This window comes from Tachyglossus aculeatus, chromosome 14 (assembly GCF_015852505.1).
Source record: "Tachyglossus aculeatus isolate mTacAcu1 chromosome 14, mTacAcu1.pri, whole genome shotgun sequence".
Taxonomy (NCBI): domain Eukaryota; kingdom Metazoa; phylum Chordata; class Mammalia; order Monotremata; family Tachyglossidae; genus Tachyglossus; species Tachyglossus aculeatus.
Genome location: NC_052079.1, coordinates 37,014,525 through 37,031,768, shown reverse-complemented (window position 1 = coordinate 37,031,768; position 17,244 = coordinate 37,014,525). Strand labels below are relative to the sequence as shown.

The window sequence follows — 17,244 nt, the reverse complement described above, 5'->3', positions numbered from 1 at the left end:
AATTTCCCTGGGCTTCAGTTCCCTCATCTGTAAATGGGGATTCAATACCTATTCTCCTTCCTACTTACAATTTTAGCCTCATCTAGGTCCCGATGATCTTGTATTTACCCCAGCTCTTAGTATAATGCTTGGCACATAGTAAGTGCTTAATAAATACCACAGTTATTATTCTATGTAGGGTAACCTGATGGTCTGAGGGCACTCTTGCACCTTCAAGGAGGGTCCATTTACCTACTGTTCTGTAGGATCTGAAGAGGGTGTAGTCCTATCCATATTTAAATATTAAATAATGTCCATGAAGCTTACAGTTGTAGTAGAAACACAGCTATTTTAAATGAATTCATTTTATAGTCTACCTTGTTAATAGCTTAGCAAACATTAATGACAACTAAAAAACAAAGGCTTTTAAATAAACCATGGTAATTATCGAGCACTTACTATAAAAATAATAGTTATAATTATGGTATTTGTTGAGTGCTTACGATGTGCCGAGTGCTGTTCTAACCGTTGGGGTAGATATAAGCTAATAAGGTTGGACACAGTCCCTGTCCCACATTAGGTTCCCAGGCTTAATCCCCATTTTACAAATGAGGTAACTGAGGCCCAGAGAAGTGAAGTTTCTTACCCAAGCTCACACAACAGACAATAATAATGATGGTGTTTGTTAAGCGCTTACTATGTGCAAAGCCCTGCTCTAAGCGCTGGGGGAATACAAGGTTATCAGGTTGTCCCGCGTGGGGCTCACAGTCTTAATCCCCATTTTACAGATGAGGTAACGGAAGCTCAGAGAAGTTAAGTGACTTGTCCAAGGTCACACGGCAGACATGTGGCAGAGCCGGGATTAGAACCCATGACCTCTGACTCCCAAGCACGGGCTCTTTCTACTAAGCCACGCTGCTTCTCTATGTCACAAAGCCAGGATTAGTACCCATGATTTTCTGATTCCAGGCCCATACCTTATCCAGTTTCTACTGTTCCAACTTCCCTGAGAGGCTGTGTGTTGTTTTGGCTTAGGAGGTGCTAATGTTTCATCTAGGTTGACAGAATATATGTATTTCAGAGTGTCACCAGAAAGCTGTAAGCTATGTGATGAAATAAGACCCTTCGGTAGGTGGGCTTTCTGACAGAAAGAGAATATCCTGTCATGAATGTCCTCGTGGCCACAGAGCTGTCCAATAGTTTATCTGGAATGAGGGAGAAACTTAACTTCTCTGTGATTCAGTTTCTTCATCTGTAAAATGGGGGTTCAATTCCTGTTCTCCTTCCTACTTAGACTGTGAGCTCTATGAGGACAGGGATTGTTTCTGACTTGATCATCTTCTGTCTACCCCAGTGCTTAATACAGTGCCTGGCACATAGTAAGCGCTTAATAAATACTGGGCAAATACTGGCTTCTGGACAACTTTGTTTTTAGGATTCCTCCAATTAAAACACTGGTTTACAACCTGCCCCTCCCACCTCCTGCTCTGATTGTTCTCCCCAATCAGACTGTGGGCAGGGAATGTGTTCAGTGTTTTACTGTACTCTCCCAAGCGCTTAGTACAGTGTTCTGCACAAGTAAGCACTCAATACATATGATTGAATGAATGAATCCGATTTTTGGGAAAATCTGCCTCTTGAGTTCCCCACAACCATTGATGTGAGATGGGGCTGCTTATCCTGTGCCCTCGGTAGCTCTCAGCCCCATCTCCTTTTGGGCCCACTCTCAAAGAGAGTCCCCCCTGAAATTTCCAGCCACGTTCTCTCCCTCAAGCAAAAATGCCAAGACCTCTATTGTCTTCGGCCGATTGGGGAGAAAATTGGGGATAAAGGAGTGTGGTTTCTGGGGAGGTGAAGGAGGGGTTGGGGATGATCCTGCCATGGAGAGAACAGGACTTTGTCCCAATCTGCCTCCTTCTCCCATCCTGTCCACTCTGCACTGGGAATGCTGAAATCAAATGTTGATAGACCTGAAAAAAGGAATGATCGCTTTCTAAAGCTGCCCCCAAATAATCATTCTTATGATAATGGTAATGATGATGGCATTTGTTAAGTGCTTACTATGTGCACAGTGCTGGGGGAGATACAAGGTGATCAGGTTGTCCCATGTGGGGCTCACAGTCTTCATCCCCATTTTACCGATGGGGTAACTGAGGCTCAGTGACTTTCCCAAGGTCACACAGCAGACGTGGCGGAGCCGGGATTAGAACCCGTGACCGCTGACTCCCAAGCTCATGCTTTTTCCATTGAGCCACGCTGCTTAGTCACCAAACATAATGCTAATAATTGTGGTATTTGTTAAGTGCTCACTACCTGCCAAGCACTGTTCTAAGCACTGGGGTAGAACAAGGTAATCAGGTCGGACACAGTCCCTGCCCCACATGGGGCTCACGGTCTTAATCTGCATTTTACAGATGAGGGAACTGAGGCACAGAGAAGTGAAATGACTTGCTCAGGAGGATTGCGGCGGAGCCGGGATTAAAACCCATGTCTTCCGACTTCCAGGATTGTGCTCTTTCCACTAAGCCACGCTACATCTCGTGAGGAGCTCGCCCCATAAGGTAGGATTAGCTTGATAATATCTTTGGCTCTGCCTGAAGTAGTCTCTGGATGAGAAGATGGCATGCGGGGTGCGGGTGGGTTATTCTAGGGTTGGCGGAGGCGATGCCTCGCCCCCCTCTCCACCCCCCCATCTTACCTCCTTCCCTTCCCCACAGCACCTGTATATATGTATATATGTTTGTACATATTTGTTACTCTATTTATTTATTTTACTCGTACATATCTATTTTATTTATTTTATTTTGTTAGTATGTTTGGTTTTGTTCTCTGTCTCCCCCTTTTAGACTGTGAGCCCATTGTTGGGTAGGGACTGTCTATATGTTGCCAACTTGTACTTCCCAAGCGCCTAGTACAGTGCTCTGCACACAGTAAGCGCTCAATAAATACGATTGATGATGATGATGATGATGATGATGCAGCTCCGCCACTTGCCCCAACTTCCTCTGGCCCCGTCTAAGGAGGCACGCGAGTAAAATCGGACAGGAAACTGGCAAATGAGCTAAAGAAACAACACAAAAGCTAGGACTGGTTAATCAGTGCCACCGTGACGCTTTTAAACTGAAGGAACATCTGCGGCAACATGAAAACGTTTCACTGAAGGAGAGGAAACGTACATTCAAGTTTGACTTGACAGCTTTGGGTCCGTCCTAGTAATTGCCGAGTGGGCTATGGGTTCTCATGAGTCAAGGACACTGCAAAGCCAATCCCGTGACTAAATTCAACAATCAATAGAATGAACACAATCAGCAGCCTCCACATAAAATAGAAATTAATTGCTGCAAGCTGTCCCCGGGAACGTTATAGACTATTTTTGTAACATCTCAAATACATCTGTCACTGCTTATAGCTGATTCATTTCGACATATACTGGTTTCTTTCATCAAATAAATGACTTTTCCATATAAAATTAGCTGTCTACAAGAATGTTAAGTTATAAATTTTGGGTTTTCAAATCATCATAATACTAGAGTTGCTTTATTCTTTGCAGAGCTCATTATCGACTGGCAATTAACATTGTTTTCCCGCACAAAACTGCACCGTTTGGCATGTTATCCTCCAGCCAACACTACTAGTGTTATCGTCTCATTTAAATTTCACTTGCCATCTGCCTCTCCGCAAAGGCAGAATGAAATAAAGAAGCACTTCAGCTACTTTTTGTCGCTAAGCTCTAGAAGACTTAATCAGTAGAAAAATGACACTTTGAAATACTCACTGTTCCTTTCCTGGAAAATGGCCATCTTGGTTTTTTGGATGCTATTGGGTAAAATTAAAGCAAATACATTATTACTTAGGAAAACGTTTTGCAGCCATTTTAAAAAGTCGAACAGACCTCTTCATGTGTGACTGACTCCTAATGGAAGTGGGGAAAATGCATATGTATGTTCATAACAATTACTGAGAGACGTAAGGTTGAAGGCTAACACTTAATGCATTTTTTGGCCCCAGATATGAAGGAATTATTGGCCCAACTATTATGCTATCTTAAACCTGCCTGTCATACTCCTAAGAATTAGGAAAATCTCAACTGTACTAATGGATTAAATAATGGTGGTGATAATAATACTAGTGTATTTGTTAAGCATTCATTATGTGCCAAGCACCGTGCGAAGTACTGGGGTATGTCCCACGATCATCAGGTGGGACGTAGTCTCTGTCCCTCATTGGTTTCATGGTCTACATGGGGGGGTGAGCAGGTATTTAATCTCCATTTTACAGATGAGGAAATTGAGGCACTGAGAAGGGAAGTGATTTGCCCAAGGTAACACAGAAAGCAGGGGGCAGAGCTGGGATTAGAACCCAGTCCCTCTGGCTGCCAGAGCCATGCTCTTTCCATTAGGTCATGATTCTTCGAGTCAGAGTATTAAAGCATAGTCATTTATCACATCAGGTTCTCTTCTAGAATAATGGAAGTGTGGCCCTACCTGAAGACAGGGAGATGGATTAAATCTTCGTAATGTTGGAAAGAATTTTGAGAGGATGACTGAATCCATCCCACTGGCTTTTGGCAGGACCACAGAACCTGTCTCATAGAAATGAGGATTTCTGGCCATAATTAAGATATTTAAAGTAATGTTGAAAACTAAATTACATCAAGCTTTCACCACCGACTCTTCCAACGTGACTTATCAAAACACAATGCCTGGGTAAATCGGCTTTGCAAACAGGTTTGGAGGACTAAGAAAGGTATCTTTATGAATAACAGTTTTATTTTTTTTAAGTGGAAATTTAGGTCAAGCCAGAAGACTTTGGCTCCCTTATTTCTACATTCCTTCTTCGATTATCCCTGGGGACAGCAGATCAACACATAGTGGCCTTTTGCTGCAGCTGGAAATAGAATCCTGTTGTTACAGGGGCTGAACTGGCAGCAAAAGAGAAAAAAATGGACTAAATGGGCTGCTCTGGGTTGTCACCCTGTCTAATCAACCTCTCCAATCCTTTGTATTGCGATCCAACATACTGAACACAATGATTTGGGCTGCAATTTACCAGTAACTGTAGGTCTTCTGCTCTACTTTCAGTAATTCTTTTGAGAAGCCTTTGACTAGCCTCCCCTTTGCCTTTTTTTTTTCCTCTCTAGACTTGAGTAAATTCCAAAGCCAAAGACACCATCCAAAGGAAACATTGACAAAGACATGTATAGCCTTGTGTTCTAAGGTTTGGTTTTTACCATTTAAAGGTGGAGTTAGGCCTATAACTCATATCATATAACTCTTCTAGACTGTGAGCCCACTGTTGGGTAGGGGCCATCTCTTTATGTTGCCAACGTGTACTTCCTAAGCGCTTAGTACAGTGCTCTGCACACAGTAAGTGCTCAATAAATACAATTGAATGAATATCAATAGATATTTTGGGAAATGTATTAGATCCACTCTCAGAGAGAAAGAGCCACCTTGATAAAGTGCTTAAAAAGGAGAAGCAAAGTAAGAGGTCATGGGTCGACTTCCTGCTCCGCCACTTGTCAGCTGTCTGACCTTGGGCAAGGCACTTAACTTCTCTGTGCCTCAGTTACCTCATTTGTAAAATGGGAATTCATTCATTCAATCGTATTTATTGAGTGCTTACTGTGTGCAGAGCGGTGTACTAAGCGCTTGGGGAGTACAAGTTGGCAACATATAGAGACGGTCCCTACCCAACAGCAGACTCCCAGTCTAGAAGGGGGAGACAGAAAACAAAACAAAACATGGAGACAGGTGTCAAAATCTTTCAGGAATGCCTAATCTTTTGACACTTCTATCAACAGACAGAGTGTTGGCAACATGACGGTAATTAAACCAAAACTGCCCAGTTGTTTCTATGTCCACTTCTAAAAACCTGTTCTGCTTGATCCTCGATGGAGCCTCCTCCTCCTCCCCATCCCCCCCGCCCTACCTCCTTCCCCTCTCCACAGCACCTGTATATATAGAGAAGCAGTGTGACTCAGTGGAAAGAGCCCGGGCTTTGGAGACAGAGGTCATGGGTTCAAATCCCGGCTCCCCACTTAGCTGTGTGACTTTGGGCAAGTCACTTAACTTCTCTGGGCTTCAGTTCCCTCATCTGTAAAATGGGGGTTAAGACTGTGAGGCCCCCCCAGGGGACAACCTGATCACTTTGTAACCTCCCCAGTGCGTAGAACAGTGCTTTGCACATAGTAAGTGCTTAATAAATGCCATTATTATTATTATTATGTTTGCATAGATTTATTGCTCTAATTATTTTACTTGTGCATATTTACTATTCTATTCATGATGTGTATATAGCTATAATTCTATTTAGTCTGATGGTATTGACCTTCAGGCTCGTGTCTCCTCCTGCCTTCAAGACATCTCCATCTGGATCTCTGCCCGCCATCTAAAACTCAATATGTCCAAGACTGAACTCCTTATCTTCCCTCCCAAACCCTGCCCTCTCCCTGACTTTCCCGTCACTGTTGACGGCACTACCATCCTTCCCGTCTCACAAGCCCACAACCTTGGTGTCATCCTCTTCTCCACTCTCTTGTTCACCCCTCACATCCAATCTGTCACCAAAACCCGCTGGTCTCACCTCTGCAACATCGCCAAGATCCGCCCTTTCCTCTCCATCCAAACCGTTACCTTGCTAGTTCAATCTTTCATCCTATCCCCACTGGATTACTGCATCAGCCTCCTCTCTGATCTCCCATCCTCCTGTCTCTCCCCACTTCAGTCAATACTTCACACTGCTGCCCAGATCATCTTTGTGCAGAAACGCTCTGGGCACGTTACTCCCCTCCTCAAAAATCTCCAGTGGCTACCAGTCAACCTACGCATCAGGCAAAAACTCCTCACCCTCGGCTTCAAGGCTGTCCATCACCTCGCCCCCTCCTACCTCACCTCCCTTCTTTCCTTCTCCAGCCCAGCCCGCACCCTCCGCTCCTCCGCCGCTCACCTCCTCACTGTGCCTTGTTCTCGCCTGTCCCGCCATCGACCCCCGGCCCACGTCATCCCCCGGGCCTGGAATGCCCTCCCTCTGCCCATCCGCCAAGCTAGCTCTCTTCCTCCCTTCAAAGCCCTACTGAGAGCTCACCTCCTCCAGGAGGCCTTCCCAGACTGAGCCCCTTTTTTCCTCTCCTCCTCCCCATCCCCCCCGCCCTACCTCCTTCCCCTCCCCACAGCACCTGTGTATATGTTTGTACAGATTTATTACTCTATTTTACTTGTACATATTCACTCTTCTATTTATTTTATTTTGTTAATATGTTTTGTTTTGTCATCTGTCTCCCCCTTCTAGGCTGTGAGCCCGTTGTTGGATAGGGACCGTCTTTATATGTTGCCAACTTCTACTTCCCAAGCGCTTAGTACAGTGCTCTGCCCACAGTAAGTGCTTAATAAATATGATTGATTGAATGAATGAATGAATTGACACCTACTTGTTTTGTCGTCTGTCTTCCCCTTCTAGGCTGTGAGCCCACTGTTGGGTAGGGATTGTCTCTATATGTTGCTGACTAGGACTTCCCAAACACTTAGTACAGTGCTCTGCACACAGTAAGCGCTCAATAAATGCGATTGAGTGAATGAATGAATGAGCCAGCGGCTTGGCCGAGGCACAGGTAGCCGAGCCCGGGTCTCCTCCTCCTCCTTCTCCTCCTTCTCCTCCTCCTCTTCCTCTTCCTCCTCCACAGCTGGAAAAGCCTGTGAGCCCCACGTATGACAACCTGTTCACCTTGTATCCCCCCAGCACTTAGAACAGTGCTTTGCACATAGTAATCGCTTAACAAATACCATCAATATTATCATTATTATTATTAAAAGGACCCTTCACCAGTCCAGGCCTACAAAGGAGGTGTGAAATTTGACCAGAATCTGAGAGGGAACTCTGTGTTCTGTGAAGAATCACTCGATCAGTCAATCGTATTTACCAAGAACTTGGAAAGAGCTCCAGCCTGGGAGTCAGAGGACCTGGGTTCTAATCCCACTCCATCACGTCGCTGTGTGACCTTGGTAAGTCACTTAACTTCTCTGTGTCTCAGTTACCTCATCTGTAAAATGGGGATTAAGACTGTGAACTTTCTGTGGGACAGGGACTGTGTTCAACTCAATTATCTTGTATCTGCGCTTAGTACAGTGCCCTGTACACAGTAAGTGCTCAATAGATATGATTGAATGAATGAATCTAGCTTTACTTCTATTTATTCTGATGACTTGACACCTATCCACATGTCTTGTTTTGTTGTCTGTCTCCCCCTTCTAGACTGTGAGTCCGTTGTTGGGTAGGGACTGTCTCTATATGTTGCCAACTTGTACTTCCCAAGCGCTTAGTACAGTGCTCTGCACACAGTTAAGCGCTCAATAAATACGAATGAATGAATGAATGAATGAATGAATCTGCCCCGGTGCTTAGTACAGTGTCTGGCACTAAGTAAGTGCTTAACAAATACCACAATTATTATTATTATTATTACTGTGTACAGAGCATTATACTAAGCGCTTGGGAGAGTATGACATAACAGAGTTGGTAAACACATTCTCTGCCCACAAGCAGCTTGCAGTAGAGAAGAATGATAAAACTCTGACTACAACTGCTGTATACAAATAATATTTTAAGGAGATAGTAGAAAATAATGTAAAAAGGATTGTCAAGTGGAGAGTTCACACCAGAGACTAAGATTTAAAACAGAAACCCAAAGAAATTACCAATCCCAATTTAATAATAATAATAATAATAATAATGATAATAACAACAACAACAACAATAATAATAATAATAATAAAATCAATAGTGGTTTCCTCTGACCTACCTTCCCACCAGCTTAATGAGGTGACAAAGAGGGTTCTTACCAAGTAGAGCCCTCTTCTAATAACTAAAGGGAAGGAACCTTATTGTATCACAGACAGGGGAGAGGAGATTTTGACTCCTTCCCTTCCCCAGGAGAATTTAGGTAGCTTGGCTTCATCCAGGGTAGCCCCTGACTCTGGCACAGGGTAGTGAAATGTAGTTTCTCCTTGCCTGTTCTGCAACTCCTTGGCTGACTTTCAAAAGGACCTCTGGCTGGATATTTTAAAAACATACATTTATCTCCCAAGTCTGACCCTAATACTGCACAGTCTAACTGGAAGTCATTTTCCAGTTTAAATCTAACAACTTGCCAAGTAAATTTATCTACAATACTTGATCTTGAAATGAGGCTAGCAAAAACAAAATAAAACCCCAAATCCAACTCCCCGGAGGAGACAATGATTTAACACTCTAGAGTATCTTGTAGACATCTCAGTGTTTAACACGATGTTTGGCCCCTGGTAAGTGATTAGTAAATTCCATCATCATCAAGTGCTGGGACTTTAGTTCCTGAAACCTTTTTTTTTTCTTTGTTTCTCCCATTTTCAAGCCTCACAGGGGAGACTGGAGATTCTACTGTCGTTGACAGACTTCTAACACTTTGCTCTCTAGTGATTCTTTTCTCCTTGGCGATATAGGTGTTATAATTTTCATTTAATGTGTGTTGCTTCCAGATATGTGTTATTGTGACTGGTGATTGGCCTCTCAAGGGGACCAGTAACTGCAAGCAGCATTTATTGTTGGAGTAGCCTGCTGACCCTGGTGGGTTGGGCACTAAGGAGTGGATTCACCCTCTAACATTGCAACACTGTTCAGATACGTCTACTATCACTGTCTCCATTAACACTATTGCTCTCCCCCAAGCGCTTAGTACAGTACCCAGCACAGATTATGCACTCAGTAAATACTGTTGATTGAGTGATGATCAATCGATTACAGATGGCTCTCAAAAGGCACTTTTTTGTCCTGTGGCTACATTCATGAAGCTAGCAAAAAAGCCAGCAAAAAATGTGGGCAAAGTTCAGTGTTTTACAATATACCTAACTGCCTATGCGTCTCAGTTTCACTGCATCTAATTCTCTGCATTTTTCTGTGACTGCAAGGACATTAAGATTTGGCATATGTGAATGTGCAATTATGGTTGAATGGAAAGCCAAAGTCCAGCTTGGAGAAGACACTATGCTCTTACTTTCTATTTTGCTAATGTAGCTCCCACGGTTTAATGGAGCATTGATAATTTATGTAAGCACTGTTGCCTGTGAAAAGAGTACAGGCCTCAGAATCAGAGGACCTGAGTTCTAATTTTGGCTCTGCTACTTGTCTGCTGTGCGACCTTGGACAAGTGACTTAACTTCTCTATGTCTTAGTTTCTTCATCGGCAAAGTTGTGATTCGATACTTATTCTCCCTGCTACAAAGACTGTGATCCTCCTGTGGGACAGGGACTGATTCACATCTAAGTACCCCAGTGCTCAGAACACTTACTTCACACATACTAAGCACTTAACAAATATTATCATGATTATACGTAGCTTAGATTTTGTTGGCAGCTGTCAGTTGTCCGTCTACAGTGAATGAAATTCTGACCTGAGTTTAGAAGCAGCGCTGGATGATGCAGGTAGTTAATGGCACCATCTGATACAAGAAGATCTCCAGGAAATACTTCAAGTCCAGGTAAAGTAACCACAACTGAACTCCGCCTACGGTCATAAAATCTGTGGAAAGTACAGGAAAGATCTATCAGGTCTCCAGTGCTTAGTATAATGGTCTGCACACAATAAGCGCTCAATAAATAATGATGATTGATCGATTTCTGGCCCAATTTTTGTTTGTGCTGCAGAGTAAATTATTATGGTAATTTTTAAGCACTTACCCTGTGCCAAGTACTGTTCTAAGTGCTGGGGAAGAAACAGTTAATAAAGAGAAACGGTTAGCATTTAGAAGCCCATTTTTCTAACTTTGGATTTCTCAGACAAATTAACAAATTCCTACTGTGAATTAGCAGGGCAGAGGACTGGGATGGGTGAGATAGGAGAAGGGAAGAAATAATTCTTTTGTGAAGAACAGCTCTGGTTAAAGATACTTAGGGGGTTGTTTCAGAGAGTGAGGGATCGGTTGCCCAAATTGCTTTGTGTCCCACCTTCCCTGTCAGTGTGAGAATTAGAGCTACCAAAGTGACCACATCTGACAAACTAATCAGAAAAATAACAATTTAAAAATAATAATTGTGGCATTTTAAGCACTTTGTGTTTAGTACTGGGTTAAGATAAAATACCAGCTGATGTGATACATTCCCTGTTCCACATCAGACTCCCATTCTAAGGGGGGGAAGTATTTAGTCCCACTTTACAGATAAGGAAACTAGAGCACAGACAAGTTAAGTGACTTGTCCAAGGTCACACTGCAAACTAATGGCAGAACGGGGAATCAGAGCCCGGTCTCTTGACTACCAGTCTTGGAATCTTTCCGTTAGGCCCTGCTACTCTGTCATTTTCAGGAAATGGTTAGGATCCCAAACATGAGACTGTGAGCCTGCTGTTCGGTAGGGACCGTCTTTATGTTGCCAACTTGTACTTCCCAAGCGCTTAGTACAGTGCTCTGCACACAGTAAGCGCTCAATAAATACGATTGAATGAATGAATGAGGTCCTGGAACCCTTTGTCAGCATCGGAACAATGATTACACAGCACACATCTGCTCTGTGAGGTATATGAAGAAAATGGGCAATAACAGGATACCCAAACAGACTATGAGAAATATTTTTTGAGCTGAGAATTGGGGAATGATGAACCATTCTCAGAATTGACGGTCTTGACTATTACTGAATGGTGAGGGCAATTGAGGTAAAAGGAGGTGGGGGCTGGAAGAAACCCTGGCAAATGAAGTAAAACTTCAGATGGTGTGATTTATCAGTGAATAGTTGGGAGTTAATAGCTGAAGGGACTAGAACCACAGTGGTAGAAATGAGTTAGTGCCGTAAAACGGAGGCTTTGTAATTACCAGAAGAGCTATGGAAATAGCAGAGGACACCATTGGTGACAAATGCCAAAATGCTGGAAAGGGCTAGTTTTACACATTCATGATGTGGAAGAGATTACTGAGACATTAATGGGCACATTTGCACATACGGTTGATAAAAATCTCACCAACAATAATGTCTCTTCAAACCTGAAGAATTGTTCTCTATGTATACATTGATAACTAACTCTCTTTAGGGACCTGGAAGGATAAAAGAGTTAACAATGCCTGAAGCAACCTCTCTGACTCTTCAACAAACAACATTATTCAGTTAATCAATCCTCATATTCATTGAGCGCCTACTGTACTAAACGCTTGGAGAGTACAGTATAACAGAGTTAATAGTACTAAGCGCTTGGAGAGTACAGTATAACAGAGTTAATAGACATGTTTGTTCACAATGAACTTAAAGTCTAGAGGGAGAGACAGACATTGTTATAAATAAATAATTATGGATAGGTACGTAAGTGCAAGCACAGCATTATTTTTACCCCTTACTGTGTTCAAAGGCCCATAATCTGCTCTTCTTTGTAGTTCCTTTAGTGGTATCTTAGTCCCATGTTTGACTGAAGAGACTTTATAACTTTGTGTAAGTTCAAGACTGTCAATTCTGAGAACGGTTCATCATTCCCCAATTCTCAGCCCCCCCAGAATATTTCTCAATCTCACCTTCACCAACACAGTCACACTTTCACTAACCCTGATTGTTGTTGTCCTGGAAAAGACTGTTCAGAATTGGTCATATCCACGGCATCCATTATCCTGTCCTCTTTGCTGAACTGGAGTAAGAAATTTGGGAGTCTCTTTTTCTTCTCTGCTGGAATTCCTAGAGTCTGGTATGTGGGTTGGTTATTGCAACAATTCTGAACATCCAGGGAATTCTAACCCTCTCCTGCTTATGCATAAATGAATACACACACACACACACACACACACACACACACACACACACCCCAACCATTTCAAGTGCGATGGATCAGATGGAAATTCCAGCTCTGACACTTGTCTCAAAATCAAGATACCCATTTGGGGGGAAATTAGGCCCATAGAAAACAATTCAGGAGAGAATCTAGTGGGGAGGAGAAAGAGGAAAGGGTGTAAACTGGTCAAGCAGGGCTTGGGGTCTTAGTTCAGATAACCCCTGCAAGAAATGAAACAAGGGGCAGTTTTTAAATTTTTACATGTGCACAATAAGATATTACTGGTGACACATCAGCACGTTTGGGCCCGCAACCGATTACCTTTTTACCATCAGTTCAGTCTATTTGGTGCTCTTACCCTTTAAAGTAATTAATAGTGTCTGTGATCTTTCTATCCGCTTTTCAGCAGCAAATGTAAAGGAAATGAAAGAAATAGGCCAGAGGTAAGGCATTTTAGGGTGTGGCCAAACACCCTAACAGAAAACTGTTGTGATACACATTATGGAAATACCAATATCATTATGATATTTGTTTAGGCTTACTCTGTGCCAAACACTCGATTAAGTGCTGGGATAGATGCAAGATAGTCATATTGGATACGGTCCCTGTCCTTCATGAGCCATCTTTCATCAAGTGGTCATTCACCTATAAGCTCGTGATGGGCAGGGAACTTATCTACCAACTCTGTTATATTGTACACCTCCCAAGCACTTAGTTCAGTGCTCTGCATCCAGTAAGTGCTCTGTAAATACTATTGATTATGATGGTGATGATTCAATATGTAGAACATATTAATTATTATCACCTTGTTGGTGAATACACTGAGTATCTCATGGATCAGTTTTGTTTTGACAATTCAGAATTGAGATAAAAAAGAAAGAACAGTCCACCACAGCAGAGAAGAAAATAAATATATACACACCTGGACTTATGGCATTCTTCTCTCTGAAATAGAAAGAGATGTTTGCTTTATTCCTTATCCCCTGAGGTAAGCCGCGATAGGAGCGTGTCTCATCGAAGGAAAGTATTAAATTAAGAATTATTTGAACCTAGTTTTAATTTTATGAACTGATATATCTCATGGGAATTACTGATTTTCTGTGTGCCAGTGCAATGGATAAATACTATAAGGATAATGGAAATTTGTATTCCATTCTTCACTATGTCGTAGAGTCTGACATCATTTGGACCTTTTTGAGAAACGAAAAGAGAATGATGATGATAGTGATATTAAGCGCCTACTATGTGTCAACCATTGTTCTAAGTCTGGGGTAAATACAGAACAATTTAATCAAGTACAGTCCCTGCACCACACAGGGCTCTCAGTCTAATGGGGAGGAGACTAGGTATTTAATCCCCATTTTATAGATGAGGAAACCGAGGCACAGAGAAGTTAAGTGACCTGCTTAAGGTCACACAGAAGGCAGATTCATTCATTCAGTCATATTTATTGAGCGCTTACTGGGTGCAGAGTACTGTACTAAGCGTTTGGAAAGTACAATCTGGCAACCAATGGAGACAATCCCTACCCAACAACGGGCTCACAGTCTAGAAACTGATGAAGAAAAGACGGCCTCTTTGCATCCTGGACAGTGGTGTTGGGTTGGGAATGTCCTTCTTTCCCAGTCAAATATATAGGACTGAGGCTGTCCTCTGAGGATTGGAGCATAGGCTGAATTCGGATGTCAGTGGTATGGTTTATGGGAGACAGCCCCATGGTTTGGGAGCACAGCCAGTCAGAACAGACCTCTGGGTCAGCGGAGGAGGAGGATGGCGGCTCGACGCTGAAGTACCAGGGAGACGGTGAAGGTGGGCAGTCCGTGGGGTTCTTGTGAGGATTCCGATAAAGGGCTCCTGTGGAACCTTTCCAGCTTCTCCACTTGGATCCTTCCAAAAGGTCCAACCGAGGAGACAACTGGGAAGGGCTGTAGACGTTGTTCCTCAGCCTTCTCAGAGTTGGCGATGTAGAAATTCTGCTTGGAGCCTGTCTGTCAAATGTGGCCTCTCTTTGGCCACCACTCTCTCTCCCATTGTACTCCGGTGTGGGAGAGGGACTCCGGCAGATCCAACTGGGGACCAGTTCCTCGCCGTCCCCTAACTCCTCCGTGCAAACAAGTAGGCTCATTTCACCTGGAGCCCAGAGAGCCTTTTCATGGCTGTCTTGTGGCAATTTGGCCTTGTGATCGAAGGGCTCAGTTTGTGAATTTCTGATACACTCTTCTTCACCATCTGGTTCTTCATCCAAACCCAGTGAATTCAAGTGTTGCATCCTTGAAGTGAAAGAGCTATGGAATCTGTGAAAAGGCAAGGAAAGTGGAATTAGAAGAAAGCTTGAATTTTCAAGATTGATATATTTTTTTTCGGCCCTGTTAAGTAGAAGCCAGGGAGTTCTAGCTGCATCTAGAGTTGGAATTCATTGAACATTCTTTCAGTGGTTCAAACTAACTCCTTGGGACTTGTTTAACCTTGGCTCAATGTACCTTCCTTTTTCTAAGCTTTCTAAAGACGCTCAAGAGGCTTTTGGGAAATAGATATCTAGACTTATACTTGTTGATTATTCAAATGTAAGTGAATTCAAAACATATTAACTTTCCCATGTTATCATTAAATCATTCTCCCTTGATTTTTGAACATTTATGGTGTCCAGGGGGGAGTTTTGAACAGAGGGATAAAAATGTCTCCTTGAGTTTTCTTAGCATTGTTGGCTTTAATTGTTATGGAAAGAAGTCTTGGCAAAAATGAGTTTCTATTTGACCCATTCTGCCCTTGAAGCTCCTAATGAAGCCAGGTGTCCTGTTTCTCTTTAGGGTAAACAGGTAATCATTCTCAGGAACTGAGGCTATCACATGTTATTTCGGATCAAATCCCATTTCAAGGGTAGCCATGGGGACTTGCTCAAGTTGGCATCTTTCAAACCGGGTGGACAGTTTTAAGAGATTGTGCGATTGTATCATACTGTTGAAGAGGATAACTGCTGAATACTAGACCATGCTGGGAAGCAGTGTGGCCTAATAGATAAAGCACGGGCCTGGGAACCAGCGGACCTGGTTTCTATCACTTGCCTGCTGTTATGACCTTGGGTAATTCACTTAAATTTTTTGTGCCTCAGTTTCCTCAACTGCAAAATGAGCCCCACGTGGGACAGAGACATGTCTGACCTGAACAACTTGTATCTACCACAGTGCTTAGAATAGTGCTTTTACACATAGTAAGCACTAAACAAATACAAATTAAAAAAACCCCCAAAAGCCTAGTTGAAAAAGTTTAGTGGTCTAGTGGAAAGAGTTTGATAATAGATCAAGCACGGGCCTGGGAGTTGCAGGACCTGGGTTCTAATCCCAGGTTCACCACTTACCTGCTTGGATAAGTCACAACCTCTCTGAGCCTCAGTTCCCTCATATGCAGAAGGGGGCTTCGATACTCATTCTTCCTCCTATTTAGACTGTGAGCCCCATGTGGAGTCTGATTATCTTGTATCTACCTTAGTGTTTAGCACAGTGCTTGACACATAGTAAGCGTTTAACAAATATCATTATTATTATTATTACTACTACTACTAATAATAATTATTATTTTAACCCTCCAAGCCTCTTAAGTTTCTAAAATAAACAGAGCAATCACTTTACTGCTGCCACCTCTATGATTCTTGATGTAGCCGAGACTCTAGTATTCTTTCTGTTTTCTGTACTGTGGACTTTCCATAGGGTGGATGATTTCTGAGTTCCTGTCTAGCTTGGGCAGTTCCCAGCCAGCTTCACTTGACATACAGCCAGTTTCAAGGCCATCTGGCCCATTCTCCTTTCCCTGGACGGGGCAGCTTCTACGAGCACAAAAGAAGTGGAATAATAATTGTGGTATTCATTTAGCACTCTTTATGTGCTTAAACCCTGGGATAGAAACAGTTCAATCAGCTTGGGCACAGTCCCTACCTCACCTGAGGCTCACCGTCTAATGGGGAGGGTGAATAAATATTTAATCCCGATTGTACACATGAGGAAACTGAGGCTCAGAGAAGTTGTGACTTGCCCAAGGTCACCCAGCAGGCAAGGAAGAGAGTTAGGATTTGAAGCCAGTCTCCTGACGTCCGGAGCCATTTCTTTCCATTAGGGCACCTGCTTCTAGATGTGGAAGTGGGCCCTGGGCCAGAAAAAAATTGTCTTGTTTAAATTATTTTTTAAACTCACTACAATAGATCCTTTTCACGATCCTGGATTCTTGATTAGTTGAGGCGGCACTGCCTTTCTTAGTGTGGAAGACTGATTCTTGACCAATAACAGATCCAATAGTTACCAAAAACTAGTTCTTTTTTGGAGCTGCTGGAGAGGTGGAGAAAGTAACGTTTGGTTGCTGGAAAGGAGAAGAGTAATCCAGCACTTTCCCTTGTTTTACCACAGGCTCTCTTTCTCTCCCACAGTTGTGTTGCAACCACCTCTCCCATTGAATGGCAATTGGAATAACCTTAGTTCCTAAACCCTGATGACTTCTATTAGGTA

The 17,244-nt window shown here is 42.9% G+C and overlaps 1 protein-coding gene across 1 annotated transcript in view; it reads right to left on the bottom strand.

Moving 5' to 3' along the window:
• Positions 1–15,020, bottom strand: part of PLEKHG7 (pleckstrin homology and RhoGEF domain containing G7) — a 56,574-nt gene extending 41,554 nt beyond the window's left edge. The window contains exons 1-4 of the mRNA XM_038756938.1: positions 14,334–15,020; positions 13,674–13,696; positions 10,401–10,528; positions 3,755–3,795 (exon numbers count right to left, since the gene is read on the bottom strand). Coding sequence (XP_038612866.1) covers positions 3,755–3,795; positions 10,401–10,528; positions 13,674–13,696; positions 14,334–15,020 — 879 coding nt within the window. The remainder of the gene's footprint in view (positions 1–3,754; positions 3,796–10,400; positions 10,529–13,673; positions 13,697–14,333) is intronic.
• Between the last annotated feature and the right edge of the window lie 2,224 nt (positions 15,021–17,244).